Source organism: Mytilus edulis, chromosome 11 (genome assembly GCF_963676685.1).
Source record: "Mytilus edulis chromosome 11, xbMytEdul2.2, whole genome shotgun sequence".
Classification (NCBI taxonomy): domain Eukaryota; kingdom Metazoa; phylum Mollusca; class Bivalvia; order Mytilida; family Mytilidae; genus Mytilus; species Mytilus edulis.
The window spans coordinates 48,432,851-48,459,899 of record NC_092354.1 but is presented as its reverse complement, the minus strand read 5'-3'; the positions used below and the strand labels follow the sequence as shown (position 1 = coordinate 48,459,899).

Genomic DNA, 27,049 nt, shown 5'->3' with positions numbered 1-27,049 from the left:
GTACTCTCAGATCTGTTCCTAGTGTCTTTTTGTTGTTTGGATGTACAAGTACCCGGCTACGTCCAATTGTATTTTTGTCCATCTGATGAATTAAGCCTTTTTCAACTTATTTTTATAGTTCGTTCTTATATTGTACTGTTATACCACTGTCCCAGGTTAGGGGGAATGTTTGGGATCCCACTAATATGTTTAACCCCGCCACATTATTTATGTATGTGCCTGTCCCAAGTCAGGCGCCTGTAATTCAATGGTTGTCGTTTGTTTATGTGTTACATATTTGTTTTTCGTTCATTTTTTATATTAATGAGGCCGTTACTTTTCTCGTTTGAATTGTTATTACAAAAGACATGAAAGGACACACACGACTATTGTAGTTACAGAGTTTTGGGAGTACTGACGAAGATGAAGCCCTTGTTTGTGTAAGAATTTAGTTTCGAAGATGTATGATCTGAGAAATTATCTCTTTAAATCATTCCATCACGATATTAATAAAATTCGCGTCAAGCTTGCCACCAGTAAAAAAGTATGTTTAGTCAGGTTACCTCTCTGTGAAGCGGAAATTTTGACCGCATGAAACATTACTAAACCCCCTGTTTCGTTACCTTAAGAATACGGTTGGCGAAAATTAATTATTTCATTACACCTCGTTTATTTTAAAGGGCATATGTCAGCGGAATTCTTGCAGGATCTTTTGTGTTCATGTTAGGGAAAATCTTCATGTGAAAAGTGTTTGTTCACAACAAAACCTTACATGTACTGATCTTTGCTCCTTTCAAGGGTAAGAATTATGTAGAAATTCCTTGACAGATGAATCAGAAGATACTCCTGGGTGAAATCTGTTTTCTGATCATTTTGGTTGGATTTTTTAATGTTCTTCGAGCTATTTAGTGGTTTTTGGTTGCAATGAATTACATGCATGAGCTTTTTCAAAATAAACATTCAGGATGGAAGGCTTTACTTGAAAACAACATTAATCTTTTATTGCTGAGGTTGAATGTCACCTGGCAAGGTAACTAATGTAACTTTAACGGAATTTGTATTGATCTTGTATAATAGAACAAGTGTTGAAAAACGCCAATTTTCAGAATTAACCGATTACTAAGTAATATGTTCCTTTTTTTTTACATTTTCGAGATAATTCATTTTCAATTGATTTGAAATTTAACACAAAATGCTGCTAATATCTTTCAATTGTTAAGATACAGAAAGAAAAAAAGAAAACAGTATGTTGATCTTTGACCTTAATTTATGCAAAACTGTTACCACATTTCTTTTTGACGACATCGATATTCCAAAAGTACTCATTTTCCCGAATCTAATGATATATGATATAGCCATATAGTATGTTTGACGATTAAATTTTAAAAATATTGGGTCTGGTCACCGTACTACATTGGTTGTTTTCGACAAATAGGCTTTTAAAAATAAACATTTTGAGCTTTATATAACATATTTGTAGTAAAGATTTTCCATTAAAGAGGGACGAAAGATACCAAAGGGACAGTCAAACTCATAAAATGACGTCCGTAAAATTTACGAAGGGATGATTTCAACTTCACCATTTGGAACTCTTGCTTTAATAGCTTCCTTGTGAGCAGTAACCTTGTGAGCAGTAACCTTGTGACCATTATCTGGCAGAAAATACCTTAGATTAGAAGTGGCACACAATTCCTTTCGTATTATCATTAACTTTGTCTATTCATAGTAACATACATACAGATGTATTTTGACAAACAGTCTACCATATTCTAATGCACTGCATTACAGATTCTTATATTGGAATAAGAAATGTATTTTAATCACAACATTATGAGATAATAAAATCTCAAATGTGTTGGCTATATTACCTGATATGTCAGTACGTGGGTACATTATTGCAAGAATGTACAGTACATCTTCGTACATTCATTACTTACCTTGAAAAACAAGAAAAATATTCTTATCTGAATAAAGATTTATTCGTATTACAATAACTACGATAATGCATCAATTTTCTTTAGAGGAAAAGATGTCAAAATCATTAAAAAGTGAACCCGTTCGGTCCACCATTGATTACGTGATAAGCACCTTTGTGCTCAACACTACTGTACACGTGCATTGTTAGAACCAGGTTTAAAAATAGGACAAAGATCAAATATGTTGATATTAAGTTCTAAAGATATCTAATGTTTATAAAAAAAAAAAATTCTGGAAGAACGTTTTTAATTTTACAAAATCTTAAAATTCTGAACGTCTTCCCAGAATGAGATTTAAACCAGTTAGACACATCGCTGCTCGAAAAAATAACAATATGATATGCACAGGTTATAGCTACAGTATTTAAAGCTACAGGTAGGTATAGCTACGTCATACCATAGGTCAAATATTTTTCAAACAGATGTCTCGTTGAACATGGGGAAAATGAATGCTATAATTACATCCTCGAGGAACCGAGAAGATTAACATTATAATCCATTTGTATGTTTGGTCCATTCTTAAATATAAGTTTTTACTGTTGGTATTTATACATCATTTCCACCCCGTCTAATAAAAGTGATGTAAGACAACAGAAGAAGACATTACAAACAAAACATATTTTGATTTTTGCCAAGTTCCAGGTTTTTTTTTAATTGTGTGGTGCATTGTTTTACGAATAAAGTATGAAAAAGAAAAGAAGGGAAATATCAATTTGAATAAAAATACAAGATGTAGAATAAATAGATGTAATTAGGGGGAATATAACAATGTTTATTTTTAATAACAGAATATTACTGGTGGAAATATTATACTGTTTTAATGTAATTACTCATACTGGGATATTGATATGTGGAAGTTTTTCCTTTTACCCACAACACTGTTTATCTGTACCCGTGTTGCTAATGGACAGATTGACCATGTTGATAATGAACTGCCTGACCGTATTGATTTTGAACCACAGCCTGAGCCTGTTGATAATGATGGTCAGTAGTAATGTTTAAGCGTTTATTGTATTTTATATATTTCCAGAATAATTTACATGATATACATAGTGAATTTCTAAGGGTGTTTTGGCGTATATACAAAATTTAGTCCTGGTATCTATGATGAGTTTATTTGAAAAAGTTAGGTTTTCGTCTTATGTTTATACTCTATAATTTATTCATCGAGAAAACTTAACAGTACAGGTTTTTGGTGAATGTAAGAAGGTCTAAACATTTATTTTGTATTGTTAAGTTTTTCTGTTTCCTATAATAGTCCGTATGGTAATAAAAGTTTTGTCGACAATAAGTGATTTACAACTGGTTGTTTGTTCCCGTTCTTAAGAAAGAAGACATGAAATATTTCATAGTTTGTACATATTTTCAGTTTTAACAAATGATATTAAAGTTAGAAGATGTGGTTTACTCTCAATTGGATGACTGACCACAAGAGTCTAAATTATGTACAAGATTATCAATTTCAGATCCCGGAAATGCATTAATCAATGAGTACACCCACACAATATCACAAGCTATTATAGGTCCCGAAATGACAAGTGTAAAACAATTCAATCAAGAAAACTAACGGCCTACCTTGAACAGTGGCGTAACAGTACAACACATGAACACACTATAAAAATCAGTTGAAAAACGCACATATCATCAGAAATATACAACAAAACTAATAACAAAAACACAGAAAAAACAGATCTGAGTTCTCGTAGTAACTGGAAATTACTTCTAAGCGAATAACCACTTATAAGAATCTATTTAACGTCTTGCAACGATAATTGACGGAAAAGGGAATTTACAATTCAATGCAATTCAATGCAAATCTTTATTGCCTTAACACTACATATTCATAGCATGTGACACAACATAACAAAATATAAATAAACAATAGCAACAAATGGATTCTTTTAAGTTTTTATTCGATTAGAACTAACTTCCATCATTAATATAAATAATAAAATTAAATATTTCGAAAGTCCCCTGTCCTCATCTCACTTCTATAAAGTGTTTTTAAAAGGATTTTAGATTATATAACTAAATGTGTGATCTTTGGTTGAGTATATATATAATTTTATATATTTCGTTTAAATGTTCAAAGTGCATATATTTTTTTTTATCAAAAAATCAAAATAAACTTTTCTCCTATTTCTGTTATTACAACAATCTAAAAAGAGATGAATTTCATCTTGAAAATTGAAAACTTTCTGATATAGTATGATTATATAATTGTTTTAAAATAGGATTTTCATTGTAGATTAATAACGAAATGATGTTTATGTTTTATTGAGATTCTAAAGTAGCATAGCCTTAGTACTTACATTAACAATGTATACCAAAATACAATTTCAATATAGTTTACAGAATATGTAAGTCTCCGGATTTTGTTATACAGGTAAAATAAAACTATCTGGGGGAAATAATCGAGAAGAAGGACGCCTGTTGATTTATCACAACTCTCAGTGGGGAACAATTTGTGATGATAATTTCGGTACTTCAGATGCTGTTGTAGCTTGTAGACAACTTGGTTACAGGTAAGCAATCAAAGTATACCCCGCTCGGATAGAGGGAAATATGATATTGTGGTCCATCCTTTTGTGTTTTTATCAGTCAGTTCTTCGCAGTAAATTATATCTGCATGTGTATCGGAAACTTAAAAGCAAGATTTCTTCCCATTTGACATTAAGCGGTATGCGACCATATCATTTTGTGTGATAGATATCAGATTAACTTTCCTTTACGTATATAAACACATACAGTTGTTATGGTTATGTGTAACACTCCTCTCATTTATTTCAAAACCGACACATCAATGCTTTTAGAATCTGTTATATACCGAGACGTGCAAAAAACTATTCGGTCACAATGGCGTTGTGTTTACGTTCTTACAGATGACAAAGCATTAAATGGTATTGCCCCACGTCATTCACGTCACTGATGATTACTGTATTTATCTTAGGCATTGTACATGATATGGGCTACCGTCATGTGACGTTTGTTGTCGTTTGCATTTAAAGAATCGTTGAAAAAGGTAAATAACAAAATATGTAGAAAAACTTTAGGAACTGTCAATGGATGTCAAAGACATGATTGTAGAATTGATCAAGAACACATATGAACAGGTTTATTTATGGTGAAAAAGAGATGAGGGTGACCACTGGACCTTTGTTCAACCGCGGACATCACAAACAAAATATAAAGTCATGAGTTTGGTTTATTTGCTTGAATTGCGTCGACATATTTTCTTCTGTAGAAGGCTATATCAATCCCGTTAAATACCAAGAAATACTTGATGAACATCGGTGGGCAGGTTGACAACGCCCCTGTCAATCGTACACGATTAAATCAAGATTTTGAAGCTCGGAACAGAATTAACGATATTTGCTTTATTGCATAGGCGTCAGACTTGAATGTGATAGAACTATTTTTTTTTGTAAAACAAAACTTTAAACACGTGCTGAGATGATAGTATCCTAAAATGATTTGTTCCAAGAAATCTATCGTATCTAGGCCTGTCTATATTCAGTTTATGTACTGAACGATTCCAATATAAAAGGCAATAAAGCTCAAAGTACACCTAACAAAGAATTAAAGGTAAGGTTTTATATTTGTTGTATTGTATTGGTTGATTTATTTTTAGCGCAAGCATGAACTTTGCATCTTTCTTTTTCAAACGTAAACACAATACCATTGTGACCGAATACTTTGTGTACTGTTTGACGTGTTTTCCCATCAATCACACACAAATGGTCTTTGTTTTGAATACTGTTGTGTATCAATAGCGGACAAAAGCCTTCTATTTTACTTGTATATTCTACATGTAGATATGTTTAATCGTTCGACTGTAGCATACATTTGTAAGAAAAAAAGGTGTCTAACTATGTCAACACTTGTCATGTCATTGTGGATATATTCTCTATCATTAGATTAATATATCCTTACATATTATATTGCATGAAAACCATTATTTAGATATGTATCGAACATACGTTTCTATTAGATCATTTAAACTTTTAAAATTTTTCAGCATTTGCATACCGTTCCCCTTTTATGCCATTTACAAATATGTACATGTGTCAATTTAGTAATATGCATTCCGCTAATGCATGGCAATACTGTTCAGAGTTACTTGTCAGGAATGTTCTCCAAATACACAGAAGCTTATAATATTTGCATTTGCGCTCAGGGGTCTGTTGTTCAACTTGTCGTTAGAGCTAACGCGTCGTTAAAATTTCTTAATCATTCGATTAAAATTAATCATATGATTAGTGTGTTGTTCAACTTGTCGTTAATTTTAACTCTGCGTTAAAAAGTCTTAAACTGTCGTTAAACTTAATCCACCTCTTTGAGGTGTATTAAATTTTAATCATATGATTAAAGCATCCAAGATGGCTGCTGTATCAATGCAAAAATTAGTTTATCCTCGAAATATGAGGCGTTTAAGAGATATTTAGCTCCTGGAAAGAGATTTCAGCCATAAAATACCTTAATATTTGAAAGAAACACAATATATTTGCTAGGTGTTGAGTTGAAACATAAATTGGAAAGAGATTTGACAAGATGGGACGAAGGATAGGACGCACTCATACAATGGTCATTTGATAACAGAGAGAAATTGCACATTTCGGCAGTTTTTCGTTTGTATTTTACCGCTCAGTGACAGTGTTGATTGCAAAAAAACTAAACGTACGCTGAGACGGGCCACATGTTATTGTGCGGAACCATTCAGCAAAGTATGACAAACAGCTTTCATAAATAAATAATGTTACCATAGCATTAATGTACAGGCCATAATTGATTTTCAAAGCAAGTCTTTGCTAATTTCACCATTTTCGAAGTTCAAATATTAGCACTTTCAGTTTCAGTAGCGCCCTTGACCTAGTCCTAACTGTTTACGCAGGTAAATTATGATGGGTTAATTCGTCCCCGTATATCTCGGACCTTACGAATTTTATCTTTACACGGAGTTTTTAAACATTGTATATTGTTTTCCCATTTAGTAAAGTTTATGAGCTATGGGTGGATACAGCCATTTTGGGGGGTTCCAACGTAGCCCAGATTAAAAGGGTTGTTTCAAACCTCACGTCGCCTTTCAAAAACTTTGATTGTCAAATAAAAGGGGGATTCCAACCTACGGACTCCCCCTTAGGCCTAGGATCCGCAACTGCAAATATTTATAATGAAAATATACTGCCATCAGTGTTTAATATTAAGAGACTGAGTCAATAAAATGTTTCATATTTTTTATATGACACAATTATATACAAAAACAAGCACCTGTTATTAAGAATCAGATATATTTCAAAACAAGTATTATACCACCGTTGGGAGAGAGGTACAACAATGCATGATGTATGTGACTAGTGCTTGTTTTTCCAGATCATCACAGAATATATGTTTGATTTTTTTAACTTCCAACTCATCTATAGATGCTTCTCTGGTTATAGTCCGAGTAAGAAATGATAAGTATAAATGATCATAAATTGCATCAATATTAAAAAATATAGAGGATGCAAATATCTCATAGAGCAAATAACACGGATAATTTAGATTGACCATTTGTTATATGGTTGTGGTCTTCAGTGGCGACACGTACATGCAGGTCATGTTCCGGAGCACCTGAGATAACCCCTAGTTTTTTTATGGGGTTCGTGTTGCTTATTCTTCAGTTTTCTATGTTGTGTGTGCTATTGTTGTCTGTTTGTCTTTTTCTTTTTTGGCCATGGCGTTGTCAGTTTATTTTCGAATTATGAGTTTGACTGTCCCTTTGGTATCTTTCGTCCCTCTTTCATAAATTAATTTCACTTTGCAATGGATCAAATCTACGAATGGATCCAGGTAATGGGTGCAGTAGGAGCTCCACCGAAGTTTTGAGAGAGGAATTCTTGGCATGTAACAGATGGAAAATTTAGGGTCAGAATTCATAAAACAGACATGGGGCAGTGGCAAATATGGCATGTATATTTGAACACACAGAGGGTACCCCTGGCACCGGCTGTTTTCCCCAAAAAAACATAAATCTATTTCTCTTCTATGTGACTATATGTTTTCAATTTTAGTTTCACTTTCTATATTTTTTATTTATTCTTATGTAAGCCCAAGGTGAAAAATAACTTGATGCAGGAATATATTAATAATAAACATCTTGGAGTTGGGCTATTTCTTTCTGTCCGGGTGGGGATCAACCCCAAGAATACAACATGCATGCGTATAACGACACTGAAGATTTTCTTTTTTTTTTAAATAAAGACAGTTGTTGTCAGTCATGACGTCCTTGAATAGATCAGTTAGCCTTTGAAAGCAAGGTTTGAAGTTAAGTACACTGGAAAACCTCATTTCTAGTGTTGAAAATAGAGGGAGCAAAAGTTCCACATCCAGGGAATATTTTTATATAAAGAACTTTTTATTTGAAAGATTTATTTTTTTTCAGTTTAATTTAAAAATAAAAACATTAGACAAATTGTGATTTGTCTTTCTTCCTTTCTTTTGTTATCTTGTGAATTATCATGTTAAAAATCAGGTGGCAAATACTTCATGCCTTTATATAACGGAGAACAATTAAGCGAATGTATTTCAAACAAGAAGCTAAACTTTTTGCCACAAAAATAGATACATAATCATAATTCATAGTTATTTTATTCACAGTGAGCAGCCCGATAGGGAATTGTTTCTTTGACAATCATGCCACATCTTCTTGTCTTTATATTCACTATTAGCAAAGCCCATACCGCATAGTCAGCTATAAAAGGCCCCGATAACGGATAAGACAATGTAAAACAATTCAAACGAGAAAACTAGCGGCCTTATTTATATATATATATAAAAAAAAAATGAACGAAAAACAAATATGTAACACATAAACAAACGACAACCACTGAATTACAGGCTCCTGACTGGGGACAGGCACATACATAAATAATGTGGCGGGGTTAAACATGTTAGCGAAATCCCAACCCTTCACTAACCTGGGACAGTGGTATAACAGTACAACATCAGAACGAACTATAAAAATCAGTTGAAAAAGTCTTAACTCATCAGATGGACAAAATACAAGTGGACGTGGTCGGCCATTATGCACACCATCCCACGTGAATATTCTTGGATACCCAAGATATATCATACAGTCTTATTACTTTCTTTTATCTCTACTATTGTATTTATTGAAGAAAAAATGTTCTGACAGGGTATTGTCAGGGGCGGATTGAAAGGTGTTTTCAGGGGCCCCGGACCCCTCCCCCTTTTGTGGAAAAAATTTTGGTTGATTATATAAGTGAATCACTGAAGCACGATTGGAGCGGGCCCCCTCTTAGGCAGTCAGTGCCCCTCCCCCTTTATGAAAATTTCTAGAACTAACAAGTTGTTATTTTAGTTTTAGAAAATCATTGAAAAGGTTCTCGGACTGTGCCATTACACTTGCACAAGTGAATATTTAAAATTGTCACGCTGTATCTTTTTATGCCGTGTGAACTGCAATCGATTACAGTTCTGTTATTTATTACGATCTACACCATCCGTAAAAATGATCTAAATGTTAACTTGGCATGCCATATACTTGATTAAATGCGGACGTGAAAGAAAGCACCCTTCACATACGCGTCAATGGAGATCGTTATTCCAAATTATTTCGTCATTTAGGCCTGTAAAACAAAAGCGTATCTTTCCCATGTGTAGAAGGTATGACTTAATTAACAAAAAATATTTATCAGATATTTGAAGGAATAATTATGTAAAAACAAAGACTTTAACTGAATTATCATTGCAATCACGGACACTGTCGTTGTTGTCAGACACCAAATTCCGGCATTAAAATCATGGCCATGAATGATGCATTCTGATTGACATTGCTTCTGAGTTAGAACAGTCATGTTGCATGATAGGACTATTTCAACAACGATTGAAATTTTTAAATATAATTATAAGAAACAAACTGATTTCAAGTTACTCATTGAATGTTGGTTTTTCGACCACCTGCATGACCTCATCATTTCAGATACAAAGATTTATGAGCAATAACATGAAAAACTCTGGCCCTAGTCATAATTCAAAGTGGAATGCAAATGCTGATTATTACAAAATGCACCCTAAACCATTTTCGTGGTAAATAAATGCATATTACTTTTGAATTTGAGATTACTTAATCAGTGCATTCACTGAAATTATTTTTTCATTCAAGCATATTTAATTTTGAACTGGAAACATATCTAAAATATTTTTATGTTTCCATAAGAAAAAACATGAACATGTTATAAGATATTTATTCAATAATTATTGGCACCCAAAACCTGTTTAAAAGAAGAATGTTATAATTTAATGCATCAAAGGAAGTTTTGTAGGCCCTGATTTACAATGCATTGTGGGAAACACTTGCTAACTACCCAAATTTAATCATATGATTAAAAATTAATCGGTTGATTAGTAAATACAATGATTAAAATAAGTTGAACAACGCATTTTAATCATTGCATTTACTAATCATCCGATTAACTTTTAACGACTGATTAAAATTAATCATATGATTAGTTTAATCACAAGTTGAACAACAGACCCCAGGTATTTGAACAAATAATTCAACTTATTAAATTAATTATTTGAAAACAGGACGTCCATGCCAATAGTTTACACAATAGGTGGTGGATCAGACCCAATATGGTTAGACGATATTGGTTGCGATGGTACAGAATTGAGAATTGCTAATTGCTTGCATCCAGGATGGAACATCCATAATTGTAACCATGGTGAAGATGTTGGCGTAAGATGTACAGGAGAATATGGTGGTAAATAGAATATATACTATTACTGAATATTATAATTTAGATCAGTTGTGAAATCTCCTAAAATACTTGACATAATAAATGTTCTAGATCAATTTTCACTACACTTTTAGAACAGATTTTGGCAGAAGCTTTCTACCCTAGAAAAGTTTTAAACATATCATACATTCACTCTGTCGGTTATAACCTCTATCAGTGTTAAACATTTGTAACCAAGAACTGTTTTTAGAAGTTTCTATCATAAACTGCATGCTTACATATCTACTCTTAGATAAGAAACGTTTTGAAAATGTTCAGGAATACGTTTTCGCATTATTTAATGTGTTATTTCCCAAGTACTTTGTAATTTGCATTTTTAAAATTTTATCTTAGTCAATATGTGTTTAGTCATTGTGTTTGTTGTTTGTGATTATTTAGTTAAGCTCTTTTTAAAATTATTTTTTCTTACTAGCAATATTATATACAATTTATTTCTTTGGTACTTCAAATATATATTTAGTTCCAAATCAATGCATGTATGTATGTTATATTAAAATTACATGATTTATTTCGTTTGACTGGGTGGGGATTGACCAGGTTCGCTTAGTAAAGACTAGTCCATCTATAGATAGGTGTTTTGGGATACAATCATGAATAATGTGTCCAGTTATTTGTCCAATATCGTACGCTCAATTATTTTGTATATCTGTTTGGTGACACTGATAGGTGATTAGAAACCAATAATTATTACAACGGCAATCATCCTTATCACACACAACTTCAAAAAGACTGTTCGTATGTTATCTTAAACGTAAGCTCCGCTCCCGATCAATTGAAATAATATTGGTAATACAAAAGAATCAATACGTTAAAATTTGAAACGGTTGACGTTATTGCAATTCTTAATATTTCAAATTAATTGCATTTTTTAATCTGAAAACTTTAGAAAAGGATACTTTTCAGCTACTATTTACATATATCGACAATGTACTGCATTTCATTGGCTTACATATAAATTTCTGCTATTATTCATATTTGAAAATGTGTCTGATTCATATTTGAAAATGTGTCTGATTCATATTTGAATATGTGTCAACATTGCGTTTCCGTAAAGAGTGTGTTGATACATGTTAACCAGACAATGCTTGCCGGTGATTTTCTTCTATTAGATTAAATGGAAAAAGGAAATGATCTGGTTTCTATTCATTATTCTATAGGAATACTCATACAAGCACATTTTGATTTAGAAGATAGTTGTAGTCTAACATGTGTATTGTAGTCTGATTTTGTACATCCAGGTCGGTAAGTGTTTTCAGATATTTTACTTACGATACAGACATTACCATTAACATTTTGACATCGACTTAAGTTTATATTCGAAAATATTTGGGAAATTTGTATTTAAACATTGTGTATTGTCACAAGAGGTCTAAATATACATTTTACAACTGTATGATATATAAAATCTTACAGTAAATGGTAATTGGGGATGTTGGTCCACGTGGTCATCTTGCAATTCATCTTGTGGGTCTGGTACAATACAAAGAACAAGATTATGTGACTCTCCTTCCCCAGCATTTAATGGATTACCGTGTACTGGCGACTCAAACGAATCGCAACCATGCACTGGCAGTTTTTTTTATCTAGGTATACAAATCATAACCCTATAACTATTTGTTTCTTTGAGGAAAATAATTTAGAAGTTTTCGAAATATTATAATCAGTTTCATCTTAGTATTGAAGATAACTCAATTATGAAGCAGCAAATATCAACTTAAATGCAAAAACTCAAAACTTTATATGACATAAATGGTGTCAAACATTTGGTTAATACTGCATTCAGACGAATGAAATAAAAAGCCATTATTACGAGTGCATGAATAAATTTATGAATGATTAAATATGAGTTAATGTCGAGTACACTTAAATACATTACATTTATTGCAATTTGTATAATTTGGTAAGTTCTCGTTCTCGAAAATGTGTTCTAACTTTCTTTTATATTATTTTGCTGAAAGTTAACGGAAACTGGGGATCATGGTCAGTATGGACAGTATGCAGTTCTAGTTGTGATTCCGGCCATCAAACCAGATCCCGCCTCTGTAATAATCCGGTACCATCATCAAATGGTGCATACTGTAATGGAAATTCGTTCGAAGTATTTAATTGCAGCATTGCAAGGTGTAGAGGTAAGTCTGTCTGTTGTATAAGAATCATTTGAACTACACTTAATAAATTTATTCTTAATATTTTCTGTAAACATATTCAAGATGAAAAAAAATTTCAATACATTGATCAAAGCATAGATAGGGTGCTTGCTGTTTGTCGGTTTTTATTTTCTTTCATTTATTTTGTTGTTTGTTTTACTTTTTGTGAACTTATCATGAATGCAGGCAATACATTTGTTATCTAGTTTATGCCAATTTGTTCAGTTTTGTACATTTTTGACGATTCACCTTACCTTGATAAATAAATGACGGCATGCTATTACATCAGATATTCTATAGATATGTTATTTATATTGGCAGTTATTTCAGATTCTTTGGAAAGATTTACTGTTTATTTTATCGAAAAAGGTTCAGAATTAAAAAAAAAATGTTTACTATTGTTTTCATTAAGTTAATGGAAACTGGGGATCATGGTCAGTCTGGACCGTATGCAGTTCTAGTTGTGATTCTGGTCATCAAACGAGATCCCGTCTCTGTAATAATCCAGCACCATCATCAAATGGTGCATACTGTTATGGAAAGTCGTTCGAAGTACTTAACTGCAGCATTGCAAGTTGTACAGGTATTTTGTCTCTTGTGTGAATAAAATGTTATTGTTACGAGTACAAATATATTCTTAATTTTTTGTTGTCAGTAGATTCCGGTAGAAATAAAATCTCAATATTTTTATATAAATTAACATGAGCATGATGATAAAGAAACGATGTTTGCTGTTTTTTTTTCTGTTTTTTTTGTTTTTTTTTGGTTTATTTGTGTTGTTTGTTTTTCTTTTTCATTTCTTACCATCTGTGTAGCCATTCTTTTAGATAGTATAGGATATAAGTATAACACACTACAAGTTTGTGACAACAGTAATAAGCCGTTATTTAAGTAACATCACAAAAATACCGAACATCAAACATTTAAAGCGGAAAGTCCCTTATCAAATGGCAAAATCAAAAAGTCAAACACATGAAACGACAGGTAAATAAATGATAAAATGTAATTACATTATTTAAATTATGTCAAATTTACTAATTGACTTATTTTAAGCTATTTCTACTGGTCATATTATCGATATTTTGTTCTGATTGCAATTCATATTCTACATTTTTTTCTGAAAGTAAATGGAATCTGGGGATCATGGTCAGTGTGGACAGTATGTAGTTCTAGTTGTGATTCTGGCCATCAAACGAGATCCCGTCTCTGTAATAATCCGCTGCCATCTTCCAATGGTGCATACTGTAATGGAAAGTCATTCGAAGTACTGAACTGCAGCATTACGACGTGTACAGGTATGTTTGTCTTTCGTATGTTTAAGATTTGTTTGTGACGAGCACTTATATATCCTTAACATTTGCTGTTAATATATTCAAGGTACTGGTACAATCTCAATACATTTATAAACAATTATTTTATAAAGATGCTTGCTGTTTCTTGGTTGCTGTTTTTTTTTTTTTTAGTTTTTTTATATTAAGTCTTGTGTTTAACTTATCTTTGAGGAAACCAATCTACCGCAGATATTATAGTAAGTGAACATTTCAAACTACAAGTATGTGACAATCTGTGACAAGTCGTAATGTAAGCTATCAATATGTCACCTCACTTGGTAAATACATGTATCTTTTTCAAGATGTATTGGCCGATTTAACTGCTCATTGATCGAAATTTAAAAATTAACTTTTTTGTGTAAGTGAATGGAAACTGGGGATCATGGTCAGGTTGGACAGTATGCAGTTCTAGTTGTGATTCTGGACATCAAACGAGATCCCGTCTCTGTAATAATCCGGCTCCGTCATCAAATGGCGCCTACTGTGAGGGAAAGTCGTTCCAAGTACTAAACTGCAGCATTGCAAGATGTATAGGTATGTTTGTCTATTGTGTGTGTGTGTGTGTTATTTGTCGTACGGTCGATAATTTTGACAGTCACTATTTCATTTCTAAAATTTGCTGCAAGGGAATACTGATATTTAAATTAACAACGCCATAGTATGTGTATTTACCAATTACCTCCGTGTACTTACAATGTAGTAGTGATATAATGCAATAAAGATTTAAAAAAGGAGAAGAAGAGCATTAAAGAGAGATCAAAATTTCAATATAAACAGTCTGCTATTGATGATACCATATACAAATACTCGAAAATGTGGGGACATTTATGAATTTAAAAACAGTTATCTCACTTTTTTTTATTTTATCTTTTGAGTTGATGGAAGTTGGGGAGTATGGGGTAAGTGGTCAGAATGCAATGCAACTTGTGATGGTGGTGTACAGAAACGTACACGTTTTTGCAACAATCCATATCCATCTGCTGGTGGATCTTTATGTTCAGGGATGGCCGACCAAATACTGATATGCACAGAGCTGAATTGTCCAGGTGAGCGACTATTTTCTACAAAACTGTATCTGTCACTGAGTCTATGTAGTTACAATCAGTAACCAATACAACTCAGTCTGTTCAGTTGAATATATTTAGCATCACACCCTTTAATGTTAGTAGAAATTTTTTGTTACTTTGTTTTCCTTAAAACATTTTACGTGTTATTGCTACAACTTTTATCTGTTATAGATTTTTCGTATGTATATGTTCCAGACCATATGAGTATTTGGACCGTACATTTACGGTCTTGACCGTATGCGTACTTTTTCAAAATTCTCATACGGTCGTACGCGTACGGTGTTGCTTATTTAAGATGTTGGTCAATTTTATTAAATAATACTGTATTTTACTGACCAACATAACAGAAGTCTCTAATTAATCTAAAAAATTTAATTGTTTGAAATAAAAACTTAATATATTAACTATTGAAAAAAGTCACGTTAATTTAGTCTCTTTAGCTCATGTATTTATCTTTATCATGATATTTAATTATGCTCACTGACATTGAAGTTATCGGAATATTGGAAGAAAATATATTAAAATATTTAGGAACTTTACTACAAAAAAACTTCCAAGATGCTAGACCAAAACTTAAAAAAAAATGTAATAAAAACGTGTCGAACACTAATGTGAAGAATGAATACAGCTTTGTTTCTCTAATAATAACAGTTGTTGATGCATTTTCCCTGATTAGTGTGTAAGGTTGATGATATATTTCACGTTATTCATCTAATTGTAATAACATTAATTTGTAAATTTAATAAAATATTTTGATAGTTCTGTTGATATAAAATGTACCCATATTGTCCAAATACATATATGGTCTAGTTCGTCCTAGTCCATATGAGTATACTCGTATCGTCCGACCGTACGCGTATGGTCGGACCGTACCAGTATATGCATACGGTCCGGACCGAACCAGTATACGCATACGGTCCAAATACTCATGCTCTGGAACATATATAAAACTCCAAAAAAAAACTTTCATGGAAATCGTATTAAAATTCGCTCACATAGTAACGATAATGCTAAGAAGATGTGGTGTGATTGCCAATAATACAGAACTACATGTAAATGACAAAACAATTGACAACTATAGGTTACTATACAGCCTTCCACAATGAGTAAAAGCCATGACACATGGTCATAAACTTGTATTTCTTCAGTTGAAACTGTTATGATTGGGCATTAATAATAATTTATATAAAGAGTTTGTATTTTAATTCAACTATCTTTTAGTCATTGGTGCCTGGTCAGAATGGGGACATTGGAGCTTATGTTCGGCTTCATGTGGTTCAGGAAATAGGACAAGGAGAAGACTGTGTGACAATCCGGCTCCTTCTTATGGCGGAGAGTATTGTAATGGCAATACTATTGATTCGGATACCTGTAATACTAATGCATGTCCCAGTATGTATAATGTATATTATGTTAGGCAATTTTGTTTTAGCTATCTTACTTTGTCTTCCATATCAATTGAACGGATGAAATAAACATTAATATTTGCTACAACTTTCAAACATATTTTATGATTGAGAATCTAGAAATAACTCGAACGTTAAGGCTTAGATTCTTTAACAGAAAACGAAACGTGTAATTTTGTTCCAAAATTTAAAATTGTTCAGGGGCATATCAAAGAATTACAATGCAAATTAATATTCTTGTTTAATAATTTACAACAGAAGGATAACGTTCTATTATATACTTATATATATACAAGTCTTAAAATTTGCACAAAGGTACTAATACAAGATGGTATTATACGAAGATGTTGTTAGTAAATCGTGTACATACATATATAAACTATTGTTATTTAACAGGGACAAATTTTATGAAAAATCATGTTGATAATAGCTAACAATTCTCCAAAACTGACACCATTAACATATATAACGGTGTGTGTTGTTAATGAACAACCTATTTTTAACATTAAATTGCCATTCCTACTTGAGTATTTTCAGCCTTTGTTCTTGTATATTTATATAATATATATATATATATATTCCTTATATGTTTAAGACAGACCTCTTACAAATGTTTTTTAAGATAAGTGATAAAGTTGTGAAATTATCATTTCTTTTTAATAAAATAAAATTATTATAAATAGTGTGCGTTCAGAGCGCTTTTTTCTGGAATGAACTCCTTTTGAAAGTTAAACAAAACGAGTAGAAGCAAGTGATGTATAAACAGAATATAAAGAGCTTTAGGTTCAATGTACATATATTTTAAGACTCACTAAATATGTCCAACCTTAACTTCTTCACAATTTTGTAACCTACATTTGTATCAACGGCAAAAGTAGTAACAAATGCAATATGAAGTTGAAAATCTACGTCGGCATTAATTCAATACTATTATTATAGTATTAATAAATGGGTATTTTTATAATGGCCTTGTTATATGTCCAAGGTCTGTAATAATTGTCGAGGAAGTCTGTAATGACATCCGAAGCCATTATTACTGACCAAAAACATATAACAGGGCCATTATAATAACCCCCATTTCTTAATACATTTATTAACCAACTGAAAAAAGTATATGTGTTGATGCCAACTTGATGTACTCTCTTACTCTTGTAATGACAGTTTAGTTTGAAAAAAAAATGTACTTCACCATGATCAAACTTTAAATATACCAAATATCCAAGATATTAAGTTGAAAGAAGTTATGTGTTGAAAAACAGGATGAACAGTGATTCCTTTATATCGTTCTTTAATGTTTGTTGCTAGTTACTTAATTAAATGAAATACAAAAAGATATTATACTCTTTACAGCTTAATTTTATTAACTTTATTAAAAACCCTAACTGGGCTTAATACAGACAAGCTGGGCATTAATACAGGGTCATTACAGAAAAACAGGGCCATTACAGAAATAACAGGGCCATTACAGAAAAACAGTGCCATTACAGAAAATCTTGGCCATTACAGAAAGAGACAGGGCCATTACAGAAAAAAACCAGGCCCATTACAGAAAATATGTTATTTTTAATAACCAGTCATTTTTGGCAATAATGTACTTAGTTGGTTAATAATGAAGTATAATATCTTAGATATTGCATAACTACATTTGTGCAGCTTTATTTGTATAGTAAAATCGCTAATTTTAGTTCATATGTGATAAATCAACAACATAAAAATATCAAATCATTTATTTTACTAATTTCGTTGTTCCAATAAATTTTTGTTTTGTTTTATCTTTTAAGACAATCAAAAGAACCAATACATCATTTACACAACGTTTGTTGAGTAATGTACTGTTTGTAATAATCTCTGCAGTCATTACTCCATTCAAATAAATATGTTAAATGTATGGTCTGGTTAGTGTAGTTGTTTTAAAATATACATATGTCCCATTTCCGTAATTTTAGTTGATGGTGACTGGAGTGAATGGTCATCCTGGGATACCTGTAGTGCAACATGTAATGGAGGAATTCAGTATAGAAATCGGAAATGTGATGCTCCTTTGCCATCTAACGGGGGACGCTACTGCAATGAATCAACGATAGAAAGTCGTTCTTGCAACAATGAGAATTGTGAAAGTAATGTCATGTTCCATCTTACAAATCGGTTATCCCTATACATAAATATTTAAAAATGAATCTGTATTTGTCTTGTTAAGGTATTATACACTATGTACCATTAACATCTGATAGATTGTCGAAATGTGCATTTAGTAAAGTAAAATTTGTTATTATCTTTCATGAAAAAAATTCAAAAATATATAAGTAGTCTTCGTTGTTTAAGCTACAAAAAGACTGGATTGATTCTAGTAGAGAACTTATAACTTCAATTTTACCACAGTGTCCACCTTTTGATGTATTATTGTAAGCATTTATATAAAAAAAATTTTCAAAGTTAATGTGTGTGAGCCAAGGGCCGCGTTGAAGGCCTTACATTGACCTATCATGGTTTACTTTTTTAAATTGTTATTCGGATGGAGGGTTGTCTCATTGACATTCACACCACATCTTCCTATATCTAAGTAATTCGATGTCGTACTGATAAACTTATTAACTTCGTAGTTCTTACAATTAACTATATGATATTTGTTACTAAAAAACACATCATGACTTTGTAGTTGACGGACAGTGGAGTACATGGCAAGAATGGCAACCTTGCAATACAACTTGTGGTAACGGATCCAAACACCGAATCCGGGAATGTGACAGTCCTTCACCGTACTTTGGGGGATCTGAATGTATGGGACTCGATTTCGACATTCAAACATGCTATCAGGACATGTGTCCAGGTAAAGTTAGTTATTGGTCTATGATCCCTCCCTTTAATTTTTATATTCAGGTCTCATAGCCATGAGTTATTTGTTTTGTGTTCTCTTTGGCAAAAGATTAATTCGTTTCATGTTTTGCCTAACTCAATATATATACTCTAAATACTTTAATACTAACAATGACCACTGCCTTTTCCTCGATCTTGATATCTATATCACTACCGGAAAGCTGTATACTAGAATTTATGATAAAAGAGATGATTTTTCATTTCCTATCGTTAATTATCAATTTTTAGATGGTGACGTTCCCTTGTCACCATCTTACTGTGTTTATATATCTCAACTTGCACGATTCGCTCGTGTATGTAACAATGTTTTAGATTTTAACAAGAGAAATTTATGTATTACTGAAAAATTATTACACCAGGGTTTTCGATATCACAAACTAGTCAAAACATTTACTAAATTTTATCATCTGCATAAGGACATCATTCGTAAATATAGCTCAACATGCAGACTTCTTATACGTTCAAGTATTTCACATCCAATTTTTATGGAAATATTCTTTATAAAGCACAAAGGTGTCAGTATTCACCTCAAAAACTAACAAAACCTTTGAATAGACTTATTAAGAAGGGATATAGTTACGATACTGTTGTCAGGTCATTAAAGATAGCATATGTTGGCGTTAATATTGATTCACTTATAAGGTATTTGCATCGGAACTAAACACAGTTATTCAAAAACACCAGTTGTTGGCATGACACGGGTTATGTTCCTCTCATATATGTTATGATGGTATGATACTAAACCCCTAACGGGAAGGATTGTGCCTGATGTTCATATGATGAAATCATAATCTTTCGACATCAGACTCGGACTTCTCTTGAACTGAATTTTATTGTGCGTTTTGTTACATTTACTTTTCTACATTGGCTAGAGGTATAGGGGGAGGGTTGAGATCTCACAAACATGTTTAACCCCGCCGCATTTTTGCGTCTGTCCCAAGTCAGAAGCCTCTGGCCTTTGTTAGTCTTGTATTATTTTAATTTTAGTTTCTTGTGTACAATTTGGAAATTAGTATGGCGTTCATTATCACTGAACTAGTATATATTTGTTTAGGGGCCAGCTGAATAAAGCCTCCGGGTGCTGGAATTTCTCGCTACATTGAAGACCTGTTGGTCATATATTGTTGATTGTGCTTGTGTTTTATCGTAGCTATAATTATATAGGATTAAAATATGACGCTAAGTAATGTTTTGCTATATAAATGGATTGTATGATACCTCTCTCTGGCTAAGTCTAATCTAGCTTGCTTTATGTGTTTCTCTCGGTTTAAGTTTAAAACACGGATTTGTTTTCTCTCAATCGACTTTTGAACAGCTGTATACTACTATTGCCCTTATTTTGTAATGACTGCTCTCACAATGCTTTTTTTACATACAAAAAATTGCAGCCTCCGTCGCTAGTCTTGGCAATTATCCTACCAAAAATATATGATTATGTCTTGGAATTCCGGCTTCCTTAATCAATAACAATGAATGCTGAAAGTTGGGCAAATAACACCAACATAAATACAATAAATCGTTATTTAATTAGTTTCAGAGATATCCTCTGTGCAGATTTCATTAATGTTTAATTTATAACTAAAACTGATGCAGTGCCAAAAAATCCATTCTCTTCTCTTGTTACAAACACATTTCGTATTTTTCAGATGCACATCTACAAGTCAAAAAGGAAACATCAAATTCGATCTCATCTGCGCTTCTTGGAGGTGTTGCAGTTGCTTGCATTGTTGTAACTGTAGTAATAATGTGTTTAGCTTTATTTGTATTTCGCAGATTTAGACCTGGTAAAGTTGGTAAGTTTTTATATAAAATTAGTATTATATAAAATTAGTATTATATAAAATTATCGCTAAAAAATAAGCGTGCACATTCCAGTTGTCAATTGAATTAACAACGTTGTCGTGGGTTAAATAGCTATAAGCAGATTATCATTTGTCATCTCGACTCGATTGCTTTTCCCACTTTCAATCTCGTTGAGATAATAATAAGGTTGAGAAGTGTTTGTAAATTACTTTTTGCTGAGGAAATAATAACCCTACATACAACATTTTATTAGAAGTCCATTAATGAAACTAGTTCAATCGTGTTGCATTCGAAGCGAGAACCAGGCAGAGGGTAACATATCAGAAACTTATAAAGAGAAAGTAAGACAATTATCTGCAGATTGTGAATGAATGGCCGAGATACATCATTCAGAATCTAGTGTTATGTTGAAAGATGGAATAAATTTTGCCGTGATGTTCATGCCAAGTAAAATTTAGGAAATATCTCAATCGCAAGAAGAACGATAGGATTGTGACTATGACAACTGAACTATACCAGTGGTCATTCCAATATTCCATAACTGTCAACAATCATTTATAAGTAGAAACGTTGAACATGTTAAATACATGACCACAGGATGACCCTATCTCTTATATTAATGTATGGTGTTTTATTTTTAGCAAAAAGAATGAAAAGTGGATGGTAAGTTCTCATTTTGTTTACTAATAGTAAAATTTGTATCTTTAAAACTACATACATGTATTCGTACGTGTTTTCTTCTATTTGTATGACGTTGTGAATTGTGGATATACTTTATGCAATTTAATAAAATGTATCGTTTGGGTTGTACTAAAACTTTAAACTTTGCACTATCTCTATTCATGTACATTTCTTAATCTCATGTTTCAAAATTAAATAAAAGTTTACATGCATTGTTGTTCCTTTTTTATTGTTCACAAGCTTAAATAGTAGATCTAGTGTCCAGAATTCATAGTTACACGAAAACACTAAAGCGAAGTCTATTTAGGTAATGATACTAATCGCTCGTGCATAATTTTAAAAGTGTACCATAAGTTTTACATTGATTGACTAGACATCTTTTATTTATGTTTCAGCAACACCGAAAGTCTTGCTGAATTAAGAGTAACTCGCCAACAAAATGATTACGATTGCATCGGTCGGGCTAGTGGCATACAGAGTGGCGATTATGACAACTGCAGAAATACTAATAGTAATGTATATGCTAATACACAATTCACTGCTGACAGTTTCGAATCAGGTGCTCGTGCTAACGCTTCATGCAATGTTGACAATGTCAAAACACGTGCTAATGCGAAAATTCCATCTGATGCTGACAAAATCGAATTATGTGCTCATGCGAACATTCCGTGCGATGCTGACATGGTTGACGAAATATACGAGAATCTGAAAATAAGATGAAGCTGCTTATTTCAACTGAATATTTTTTAAGTTTATTGTCATTTACACTTATATAGTCATATTTACATTAATATAGTCATTCAATGGATGTTGAATGTGTACTAATTGATATCTTTGTTTCAGATGCACTTTTTTATCAGTTGATATTGGCATTGAAAAACTAGAAGATGTCAATAACAGAAAGTACTTTCAGATATGTTCTTAGTGTCTTTTTGTTGTGGGGATATTCAAGCACTCTTTGTATTTTTGTAAGATATATTTCTGCTGTATATTGATCTGATAAGTTAGACTCTTTTAAACTGATTGTTATTGTTTGGTTGTATGATGTACTGTACTGTTACATCACTGTACTATGGGTTCGACGTTGGAGGCCTTCAAATTAATTTAACCCCGCCACATTCTCCTAATGTCTGTCCAAAATCAGAAGCTTGTAATACAATGTTGTCGTTTGTTGCTGTATATCATATTTGTTTTTTTCACTCATTATCGTTTATCTTTTTGTACTAAATTGAGGCCGTTAGTTGTCTTGTTTGCATTTACATTTGTTATTTCGGGACCTCTTAAGCTAAATATGTGGTGTGTGTTTGCTCATTGCTCAAAGCCGAACGGTGACCTATATTTGTTTATTTATTTGTCATTTTGTCTCTTGAGGGGAGTTGTCTCGTTTAAAATTATACCACATCTCTTAATTGTGTTATTCATACTATACAGTTACAATATTTTAATATATATATAACATTGTCATGAAGATCCGTAATAAAAATAAAATGTATTGCATATTTTATACACTTCTATGTGTGATTAGAGTTGTTTGTACAATATAACCAATACTAGAATGAAAATTTTGACATTCGAAATGCAGAAACATATATACATTGTAACAGTAAGATAAGGTTGGTTTTTTTTTTTAAATTGTAGAAGAGAAAAAAAAATCTTCATCTGAACAATCATATTAGCATAAATACTTGTTTATATCTTATATTTCTGACTTCCTAATAGTCACCCATTGCATTTGTGAGAAAAAAAGGCAATATGTCAGCAATATGAAGCTGTTCATAAGAGAAAAAACAAAGACAAAAGGGAGTATGCAGCATACAAATTACTAATTCATTTATTCCGGGAAAATACGAAAAAACACCGATGATAAATAGCTCAAACAATGTCTATTTTTGGTTCTTGAAAACATTATTGTAGTTTTTTCATTTAATGCTGTGCTTAGGTGAACGACGGAAGGTTCAAAGGGATTATCCAAACTCAAATGTCGATAAGAAACTCACAATGCCAAAACGAAAAACAGACCGATAACAAGAATGTGTCCAAAGTACACAGATGCCTCCTTCGCACTTTCATTTTCCATGTTCAATGGACCGGGAAATTGTGTAAAAAATCTAATTTGGCATTAAAATTAGAAAGATCATACCATAGAGAACATGTGTACTAAGTTTTAAGTTGATTGGACTTTAACTTCGTCAAAAACTACCTCGATCAAAACTTTAACCTGAAACTCGCACTTTCATCTATGTTCGGTGGGCCGTGATATTGGGGTCAAAAGTCTAATTTGGCTTTAAAATTAGAAAGATCATAGCATAAGGAACATGTGTACTAAGTTTCAAGTTGATTGGACTTCATCTTCCTCAAAATCTACCTTGACTAAAAACGCACAGACCAGAAAACATAATGCCCCTCTACTATCGTAGGTGTGGCAAGAAAACATTTGCAAAATGAAGCATGAAATCTTTAAGAACTTAGCAACAGGAATGTAAAGAATGCATGTTTAATCTCTTCCTTTTTCTACTACTTAGTAATATGTGACTTTTACCAGACACTGTTGTCTTGCACTGCAATGAACATAACGAGGGAAATAACCGGTAAAGTAGGATTCACTTACTCTTCAGGAACACATGTAATCGAATCATATTCTTCGGTCTTTGGTTTCCTGTGTGTTTTGTTGTATGTCGTGTATTTTTACATGTTATACATCTTTTTCCTTTCGTCTATTGGGATGCATACATTTCTACAAATAACACTATGTATTGTAATCCTAGTAGCATCGGCGTCTGGTGTACAACAAGAAGCACATGATATTTCAGTTTATGATATGCAATATCAAATCACTTCCTCTAAATTTTAATTATCTGACACTAAATTCCTGATATTTTACTAGTTAGGAGAAATGTTTTTGTTCTCTCACACCGGTCAAGAAATGTTAAGCAGCACAATAACTAGACATATTATGATCTACCGTTGACTTTCCTTCTTGTATTAATAAAATAAGGAGATGTGTTAGTATTGCCAACGAGAGTAGTATGCACCAGAATGAAATAATGAATCCACGAAAGTTTTTGACTTTTTATATATTCATTGTTTTTCTGGTGGTTCTTCTTTTGTATTGGTTTATTTCGCCATTTAATTACACGTACAATGTATTTAGACTATATACAAATTCATTATATTCAGACAGCTAGCCTCGTTGTTATACACCACGTATGTTTTGCCCGTGGTTAAGTAAATCCGTTTTTTTGTTTGATTCTTATTGCTTCACTTATGTTTCATGTTTGGGTGACTGTATCTGTTCATTTTTTTTTTCATTTTTGGTAATGGTTATGTTTACGGTTTTGCATTGCCATATTTGCATCTCATTCCCTTTTTTTTTGTTCGAATATACAAGTCCATAACAAACAAAAATATGTTACTTATGTAAAGAAATTCAAAAAAAAACACGGGTAAATGACATTTTCATTACCGCATTTGAGTTTTCTTTATAGTTTTTTGGAAAACAATATACAGTGAAACCTGTATAAAGAGACCATTTAAGGAGAGCAAACAAGTGGTCTCTGAAGACAGGTTGTCTTTTAGTATTGGTTCAATCTATACGAAATGCACTTCATAGGGATATACAATTATTGGTCTTACTATATATGCTTTAGCTTGAATCAGGAGGTCTCTTAAGCAGGTTTGACTATATATATAAGGAAAGAATAAAACGGCGACCAGCTTCAAAAATGGTCATTTTCATAAATATGTCCAAAGAAACACCACGACAGAATGAATAAAAAATCTAAACGTATTTTTGGAATGTTGTGTTTGATTTGTCACATGTAATGATGTAACTCCGTAGTCTTCCATTTATGACGACCATCAAGCACCTGGAATCACCCCCAGCTTTTGATAGGATTTTTGTTGCTTTATCTTCAGTGTTTATATTGTGTCTTTTGTACTATTATTTGTCTGTTTGTCTTTTTCTTTTTTAACACTGGTGTTTTTTCCATCTATGACTTTGCCTGTGCCCCCTCGTATGTTTCGACCCTCTCTTATATTTACATTCACTTGTAGGTTAGCTGTTTGATTGCTGGTTAACACATTTGAAAACTGAGGATAACAGTATTTTCAATATTAATATATCATGAAGAACAAACGTGGTATTTTCAATAATAATTTCTACTCAGGACAACAATAATGGTCTAACGAGGGCATTTATTTGTTTTATATAATCTAGTGTCAGGACTTACATTTGACGTTGAAGAATCAAATGTATTGTGTGTAATATTTTCAAAAGCGTATACTAAGTGTGAATCAAGGGAGGTATTGGTTTGAAACGTACTCAGCAATGGAAATTAACTAATGTACAATATTGATGACTTAACTACGTTTAGCAGAGGAACGTCTCTCTGCTTTGGGTAGATAGAGAGAGACTATATATCATTTGCCCTGAATTAATGGGCATGCAAATCAGAAAAAATGCAATGCATTTGTATAATAAAGTACGACGGATTAGAATATGATATATTAGAAGGTACGGTATCTATGTCGGTTTTTACATCACACATGTTTGATGCGTATTTATTTGAGATCGCTTAATGTTAGATTAATCTTTAATAGTTATCCCACAAGGACGCATGGTGTCAGTGTAAGATCACCTCGATGGCTGGAGGCCAGAGGGTGATCTAACACTGACACACCAAGTCCGAGTGGGATAACTATTTTGCATCCAAGCTGTTTAAGATTAGACGAAAAACCATTTACAATTCATAAAATCTAGTTTAGAACGCCATACAACCATTATATTATACTTTATATATTACTTTATGATGTATACCCTTTATGACCCCCGAACACAATGAGCAGATATCAAACAATGTCAACTCGCCCCACTTGCCAATCGGCCCATACTATATCGCCACTTTATAAAAAAATGGCCCCACTCTTGTTTACCGACTCGTCCCACTTTTGAAAAAGTGTAAAATCAAATTGAACAATCAGTCTG

At 32.4% G+C, this 27,049-nt stretch overlaps 2 protein-coding genes across 2 annotated transcripts in view; both read left to right on the top strand.

The window, feature by feature from the left end:
* LOC139494712 (A disintegrin and metalloproteinase with thrombospondin motifs adt-1-like) overlaps window positions 1-27,049 on the top strand; it is a 185,956-nt gene that overhangs the window by 72,570 nt on the left and 86,337 nt on the right. The gene's annotated exons all lie outside the window — the stretch shown is intronic.
* Window positions 2,727-22,873, top strand: LOC139494333 (coadhesin-like). The gene is made up of 15 exons (XM_071282499.1): window positions 2,727-2,939; window positions 4,342-4,480; window positions 10,545-10,720; window positions 12,170-12,343; window positions 12,715-12,885; window positions 13,316-13,486; window positions 14,028-14,198; window positions 14,598-14,768; window positions 15,110-15,280; window positions 16,523-16,693; window positions 18,654-18,824; window positions 19,364-19,534; window positions 21,228-21,374; window positions 22,026-22,047; window positions 22,461-22,873. The coding sequence occupies exons 1-15, from the start codon at window positions 2,804-2,806 to the stop codon at window positions 22,783-22,785; spliced, it is 2,487 nt and encodes an 828-aa protein (XP_071138600.1). The 5' UTR covers window positions 2,727-2,803; the 3' UTR covers window positions 22,786-22,873.

Bases quoted from the DNA above. Each gene is read 5' to 3' on its own strand.
- LOC139494333 (XM_071282499.1), top strand. From the start codon at position 2,804: ATGTGGAAGTTTTTCCTTTTACCCACAACACTGTTTATCTGTACCCGT. The intron at 15,281-16,522 runs GTGAGCGACTAT...ACTATCTTTTAG, and splicing joins CACAGAGCTGAATTGTCCAG to TCATTGGTGCCTGGTCAGAA. The intron at 21,375-22,025 runs GTAAGTTTTTAT...TTTTATTTTTAG, and splicing joins ATTTAGACCTGGTAAAGTTG to CAAAAAGAATGAAAAGTGGA.